Source organism: Eupeodes corollae, chromosome 2 (assembly GCF_945859685.1).
Source record: "Eupeodes corollae chromosome 2, idEupCoro1.1, whole genome shotgun sequence".
Lineage (NCBI taxonomy): Eukaryota > Metazoa > Arthropoda > Insecta > Diptera > Syrphidae > Eupeodes > Eupeodes corollae.
Window position 1 is genome coordinate 46,441,063 of NC_079148.1, and position 7,934 is coordinate 46,448,996.

The following is a 7,934-nucleotide window of genomic DNA, read 5'->3' on the forward strand; positions in this document are numbered from 1 at the left end:
ATTTCATTTTGAGAGGAGATGGATTGCACGTGTTTTTTAGGAACCGCTTGTAACGCCCCTGAATTTCAAGTTAAGAAACTTTGAACTTAAGGCAATAACACAATGGCCGTTAACATTCATACATGTTTGAGCAATGTTAACGCTGCTAATTTTTAAATTTTTTTTATATTAAGAAATTTTCAATAAAATAAGAGCATGATATCATAGATTAGGGCTGCTCAAAATAGTCTTAATTGACAGAAGATTAGGAACCAAATTAGAAATAATAGGGCATGTGACGCAGTTCTTGCAAGTTAACGGTGACATCCAGCAACTTGTTCTAAAGCAAGATTTTGGATTTTTTTATTTTAAATTGATTTTTCAATCATTAATTTTTTTATAATTATTGCTTCTTCAAATTAGTCGTTCGGATAAATAATGTAAACTAGAGGTCAACTCCATTCAGTGTTACCGCTGGGATTTTTGAAAAGGTCACAAAAAGGGTTCAAATGAAAAAAAGTCACGTTTAGATTATTTTTTAATACATCCCTAAATCAAACGAAGTCTGTATAAATTGCAAAAAATAGTTGTTTTTTAGTTATTAGTAAATTGTTATACTAGTATTCAAAACATTTGATTTATATCACACACGTTCCTTTTTAATAAACGTTAAAGTGTATATGTATATAACATTAAACAACAATAACAGTCAATTCAGTCGATTGAAGTTATAATAACTCAAGTTTTAAAGTTAAACTAAAAATAAATAAATTCATATTCTATTTAGTTCTTTTGAAATACAAAAATTAAGGTACATTTTAGAAATTTATGTTATTTATAAATATTTGACTTCTATATTTACATTATTTTTAAAATAGGGTTCATTATTTTTGTGTGATTAATTACAGTAGCTTTGTATAAGCTCCTCTGAAGGTTCTAAATGCACTGCTGTGAGGAATTGTGAAAATATTTTTTACGAAGGAGTATAAGTTGGAATAAACATATTCTCCTTTCATAATACTTTCATAACTCTTTTCATGAATTTTGAATTCTTAAAGCTTGTATTCTTCAATTACTTTTTAATGTTGAATTATAAGGTGTTGATAATCTAATACGAGATCATTATAATTAAACTCTTCGCCTAGTTTGATTACTTGAGGATCCAAGTTCCACAAAACCGAAGACTTCCTATCATTAATATCAAACCTTGAAATAATTTGCCTGCAAATTATTCTGTAATAAATAAGAATTTTACTTTTTATATTTTCAATATCCGAACTGGAAACACTTTTTTGTTTTATATATGTTTCCGCTTCATTCCCTATATAAATATCACTTACAATTTTTATATTTGTTGGGTCTATAAAATTAATCTATTCAATTTTAGTGCGTAGTATACAAACTTAAAATTGTCAACTATTAACTACATTTATATTCAGAGTCGAAAGGTTTAAATTAATTTTTATGCTAGAATAGCAAGATTTCGATTCTGAGCGAACGTGATCGAGTCGACGCAAACAATTTCAACTTGATTCCAATTTATATGTGTGATAGTGTTAGTTATGTTCTTATTTCAATGGAAATAATTGTATGAATTAAGAAAAAAATGTATCTTTTCAATGCATTTTATAGAGAGTTGGGATCAAAAAAGTCGCATAGTTTTTTAAAAAGGGTCAATATAGACAATTTTTTAAAAAGTCGTATCGTGACTCCATTCCTGACATTACTAGCACACAGAAATGATTGAGAGTTGTAAGTCGCTAGGCCAAGAATTAAATAGTAGGTGAGGTAAGCAAACAGCTGATCAATATCACTGGCAGATATTGTTCTGCGCGCAACTCCGACCATCTGCTAAAAACTTTAAAATTATAGTTGCCTTCTAGGCACCTTAACATATTTTATCAAACTACTATGATTTTTCTCCAGTGTGTTTTATAAATTAATTGGAGATCTTTTATCAAATTGTGCTTTGAGTGTTCTCGACTCGGCTTTTTTTATAATTGAAATTTACATCTTCTCGTTTCGTGTTTATATAGTTGACATTTATCAGATTTTGTATATTATAAATATAGTATTATCATGGCGCTGTTTTGCGTCAATCCTGTGTTGGATAAGGTATTTTGAACGAGTAAAGGGCCTTGCACATGAGAATGGACAAACAAACGTGATTTTACACATTTCTAAAAGTAAATTTCAAACAAAAACACCTTTAAATTATAAGAAACCAATTGACACTTATGTTAGGGTAATACAATATGCATTTTGTTCTCTAAATCAAGACAATTTTGTAAAAACAAATTTGGTAGTAACGAATTGCAGTGTGGTTGCTACGAACTGTCAAACTGGATTTGCGTTCCGCATACCATCCACACTGCATCGAATAAATTGTTTGCGCTCAATTTAATCTCAAAATTATGCCACTCTTGTTTTATTTTGTTGAAAAGGGTAATTATCAATTGATAATTCATCGCTATCTGCGAATAGAAATAAAGCTCATGTGAAAGAAATATGCTAACATCCACAGTTCGCAGTTCGTAGCTCATGTGCAAGATGCTTAAGCACATGAGCACGACCAACGAATGAACGAATATTCGTCGATTTTGACATTTCTTTCACATGAGAGTTTTTAATTCGTCGCGAATGATTTTTGACAAGGAGTCACAGCCAAACACCATTCTCCACCGAAAACAAAAATGATTTTTTAAAGTTAAGTACGCGCAATTATTTTATTCGTTGCGAGTGTGGATAATGTGGAACGCGAATAAAGTTTGACAGTTTATATTAACTACAATTTTTTTCGCAACGAATGAATTTGTTTTCTTAAATTTATTAATATATGATATTGAAAAGTAAAAGTATGCATCATAAAGTTAAGAATTTGTGTGGAAATGCGTCTTCAAACGTATATAAACCCACATTTTGTAATTCATACGTCGTTCGTTGGTCCCACTCATGTGAATACTACTTTAAGATACCTAAATTGAGATAGCTTGCAAAAAAACAAAAACAAAAAGCTGTCAATTTTTACCAAAAAACGTATAATTTTGTAATCAGTTTTCAGACTCTTTCAAATTCAACCATACATTAAATAGGCTGTTCTGATATATACCAGAAATTCTCGGATACCTTTGGATCTTTTTTTGACATCTCGTAAAACACTAACAAAAAGCTATCTCGAAACCCTATCTGCCTGAGATTGAACGCAGAATTATGTCAATTTCTAAAACCGTACCAATACAAATTAAAACTGTTTCAAACCTTTCACCTCAAACTTTCGACCTGTCATATATAGGCTTAACGTTTACATCCCGACTTTGTAAACTGCTGTCATCTTTACAAAAAAAAAGTATTGCAATGAGAATGAAAACAAAATAGCAAATGCAAATATATTAAATTATTAAGTGTTTTTCCTAAAAAATAAACAATTTTAATATAATTTTTACACAGAATGTCCCTACCACCAGCTTTACTCAAGCGTTTGGCTTCCCGAGGTCTCGTTAAGGGATCAATTTCCGATGATTCAGGTTTGTTTGTATGCTTTTCCACTTAAAACTAAATCTTACAAACTAAAAAATATTTATAATAAATTATGCAGCTCTGAATGAAACAAAAGCAGATGAAGTTCTCGAAAATGAAGAAATCATTGCAGAAGACTACGATGAAATAGACATTGAGTACCCCTCACAATTTGATTCATACGAACCCGAGAGGAGAATCGAAGAGAATTTCTGGATCGAGCGAATGAAACTACGCATAGGCGATGGAAATCTCTCGGGCTACAAAGGCTGTCCAAACAAATACAATATTTATCACAAATGTAATCTCTATTGTGTTACCCGCTGGGGAACCGGAGTTTTAGAACCTGAAAAAGAGTACTTGAAGCGAAAAGCTCGACTGAGTAGAAAATACCCACTTCCTAAGGGTTGGAAAGAAATCTACGATCCTGGATGTGGATGTTTTTATTACTGGAATACTGCAAACAATAATGTTTCTTGGCTACCACCGACTCATCCAAAGGCCTGTGTAACCAAAAGCGCGGCTATGTTCAGGCGACAACTCGAAGAACTAGTTCCGCTCGAAAGCGATGAAGCTGCGGACGATAAAAGCGACAGCGAAAACGGCTCCCGATCAGCAGACCAAAATGAAACTAATGTCTCGCCATCATCGCAGCCACCGTTTTCATCTAAAGTTCCACTAGGTGAACGCTCCAAAAGTGAATTAAGAACTCATCTAATGGGTCCGAAAAAGCACCGTAACCGTGATCTGGATAAGATGATTCGGCAAAAAGAGATTAAACGCTATCGCGACAAAATGTTAAGAAAAGATAGCGCCCGTGAGTCACAACATAAAGTAGAATTGTCAAAGCAACTCAGAGATTATGTCGATAAAGGAAACGCAAGCCAATAAATAATATAAAAACACCTTGAAAAACTAATCACTAGGAATTAAAAGAACATTTCTTAATTTCAGAACAAGTTTAATAAAATATATATATTATATAGGCGTTTTAATTAATTTCAAAATGTTTGTATTTAACTTAAAATAGTTTCTCCTGTAATATTCATCGTGTTGAGGAAGACTCCCATTGGAGTAGCCGGTCCGAAGTTCTCAATTGTGTTGGCTACTTTATTGCGTAGATTCCTCAATCTCAAAGATGCATGCACAAATGATACTAAATTATTTAATGGGAATATAGATTATGGTCTTGGGAATAATATATTGATAATCTACTTACGTGAAAATGGCAATAGCAATGTAAATAATGACCAAAGGACAGCATTCAAACAATAAAGGAGAATATAACCCAATACGAGGGTTCCTGCCAGGTAATACCACCGTTCGAGACTTTCAGGAGCTGGTTTCTTCTTTTTGTTTGGGAGTTCTCCAAAGTAATAAACAGCAACTGCAATCAATAATGCTTGAACCACAAGTCCACAAATTATCTTAACAGGGTTTAATATGGCCATTAAAGTGTAGATTGCAATAAACAATAGAAAGTAGTTAGTTTGGTAATAGAGAAGATTTTTGTAAACACGATTGCCCCATTTGTCCATGTCCTGAAGATTGGGGAGCTGGAATCGAGCAGAACCCAAAACAAAATCATCGAGAGACCGTAGAGGTGGTAATTGCAAATTTTCTGCACTAATATGTGCACCCGAACTTCTACTAGTCATCTTGATGGCTTATTTTAAGTTATAACTTATTTATATTTTGGAGTTTCTGTGCGTTCCAGTACAAAGCCACGAATTAAATGTCTATTCTCTGTTGTCTAGGCCTTGGGCTAGGTAAGCACAATCACGATGGTAATTCTGAAGAAAATGACGTAATTATGTACGTGCATTCATTTTGGTGATTTGGATTTCGTATATTCTATACACATAACACATATGTAGATACTTTTATCTAAATGAACTGAGTTCTGTTTTTGTACCACGTGAGCATAAAAGTATAATGGTGAGCTGAAATGTCATTTTCATTATTTGAATTCTATTTATGTAGGTCGAGTTAATAAAAAAAATGGTAGTTCTGTATCTAAAGAAAAGCGGAATGGTAGATAGCAACAGAATACAAAATAATAATTGAATGGAATGAAAAAGATCCCAAAATATAAATGTTTTAGATAGGGAAATTCTGGAATCTATCGACGTCGAAAATGACACCCGTCATTTTGAGGTAATTAAAATAAAAAAATAAGATGCGATTAGTTGCTTTAATGCAGTTTAAAATTATTTTATAAAAATAATATATATCAAGTTAAAAGAATCTGCCTAAAGTGGCTATAATTTAGAAAAAAAAAGACATCGACCATCTCATGAAGTTTCCGTAAGCCTTCTGTCCGAACGCCTCAAATTGACAGTTTAAAATTGAATATTGTACCTCTAAACTCCTAATCAAACTGACATGTTCAGAAAGGTAAAAGTGAGACACCCTATAACTTTTATATCCAAAACAATTGTCACATTTTCGTAAGCTGTGGAAATGTTCACTATTTCATAAAACAGTACTACGTGTAAAGTACTATTCACATGAGCACGACCAACGACCAACGAATGAACGAATATTCGTCGATTTTGACGTTTCTTTCACATGAGAGTTTTTAATTCGTCACGAATGAAGCCACAGCCGAACACCATTCACCATGGAAACTAAAATAAGAATGATTTTTAGGTTAAGTACGCGCGATTATTTTATTCGTTGCGAGTGTGGATAATGTGGAACGCGAATAAAGTTTGACAGTTCGTATCAACTATAATATTTTTCGCGACGAATAAATTTTTTTTCTTAAATTTATTAATATATTATATTGAAAAGTAAAAGTTTGTATCATAAATCAAATAGAAACTATATTGCTATCGTTTTGTTAAGAATTTGTGTGGAAATATGTCTTCAAACGTATATAAACTCACATTTTGTAATTCATTCGTTGTTCGTTGGTCGCGCTCATGTGAATACTACTTAAGATTTGATTTCTACATCTGTCAAAACACAAATTTCTCCTGTTTTTACATTCCATGGAGCGAAGTAAAATAATTTATTTTTGGTTTAAGATAAAATCTGAAAATGAGAATTTCTCCTCCTATTTACACGAATACCAATACAATACAAATGTTTAGATAGAAATTTGGCAGCTAGACACGTACATAAAGTAACGCTAATAAAATAACACAAAAACAAAACAATTCCAATCGTGTTCCATGCGCTACGAATAAAATAATTTTTTGACGGAGATCTGACTTTATCCATGGAAAACTCCAAAAGAATTGCGAATTCTACACATACAATTTAGGGATTCCATAAGAGTGAAGTAAACATTTTTGACAGTAAAAGTGTATGCTTGTGTATTTATATACTTTGAGGGTGAATACGAAACTTACATGGAAAATTATTCAAGCTTGTGGAATTATACTTCTGCTGGCCTGATGTGCCAAGTGGACTGCTCCTTTCTATTGTATTCGTTGCTTCATTCCTATATTAGAAAGCACTAAAGATAATAGAATCTTTTTTAAGAAAAATACGTTTTGTTTAGATTAAGGTCCTAGGGCCATGAGCTGAACTACACTCAATAATTTTTACAGCACGTTAAAAATTTAACAATTTAAAAATTAGCTTGAAGCTAAAATAATAAAAGAATAGAATAGTTTACAGCTAATTGAGAATAATGGCTGAATCACAAACACGCTTCAGCTTCGTCTACGTTACGGTGGGCCTGCTTCGAGTTTGACATTTTTGTTATTACATTCAAATATTTTGTTTTTTTGACATTTTTTTACAGCAGTTGAGCTGAACTAAACTAAACGTCAGGCGAAGCCGAAACTGAAGCGTGTATGTGTTTCAGCCATCAGGGTCTGTGTAAGGAAGCATAATGTCAGTTTTTCCCGAGTCAAGCTGACTTGTTTTTTTTTGTATGACACTATTGTAATTGTATATACAATCTATAGTATTATCATGGTTCTGTTTCTTACGTTTTTCGAGGCTAGTTGAAGTTTAATATAGAAATAAAGGTAAAAAAATGCAATAGCTAAAGTAGCTGTAGTCACTAGGTGTTGTCCCAGTAAAACACACAGAAAGCACTAAAGATTTTATATGCAAGATGACAAGAGTTAATCTTGAAGAATTTTTGGGGCGACTTTCTATTACCGCAGCACGAATTTCCATCTGATTTTTTTACAGTTAGGTAGAAGTCTCAAAAGAACATGTTTTAAATATTAAGGCGAGGAAACACACCTTTAAGTCATACTTTTTTTGTATTTCATTTTTTGAGCCTAAAACAACATTTTTTTTTTAAATTAATAGCACGGAGTACTAACAGCTAGGTATGTAACCACCCTGCTTGGTATCCTTATAGGAACTTAGGTTGGGGCGAGTTTGGGTATATGCAAAGTACTTTGTGCCTTTCAGCACTTAAATCAATGAAATCCCCAACAAAAAAAGCAAGAATAACAACACTGAACAAA

General features: G+C 32.4%; 2 protein-coding genes across 2 annotated transcripts; one reads left to right on the plus strand and one right to left on the minus strand.

Annotated features, from left to right (window-relative positions):
• The first annotated feature begins 3,322 nt into the window (after positions 1-3,322).
• LOC129947173 (uncharacterized) lies at positions 3,323-4,494 on the plus strand. Its single transcript, XM_056057621.1, has 2 exons — positions 3,323-3,503; positions 3,575-4,494. Exons 1-2 carry the CDS (start codon positions 3,428-3,430, stop codon positions 4,384-4,386), a joined length of 888 nt encoding a protein of 295 aa, XP_055913596.1. The 5' UTR covers positions 3,323-3,427; the 3' UTR covers positions 4,387-4,494.
• LOC129947174 (PRA1 family protein 2) lies at positions 4,436-5,349 on the minus strand. Its single transcript, XM_056057622.1, has 2 exons — positions 4,715-5,349; positions 4,436-4,651 (listed from the first exon to the last, which is right to left on the minus strand). Exons 1-2 carry the CDS (start codon positions 5,151-5,153, stop codon positions 4,512-4,514), a joined length of 579 nt encoding a protein of 192 aa, XP_055913597.1. The 5' UTR covers positions 5,154-5,349; the 3' UTR covers positions 4,436-4,511.
• Positions 5,350-7,934: the final 2,585 nt, after the last annotated feature.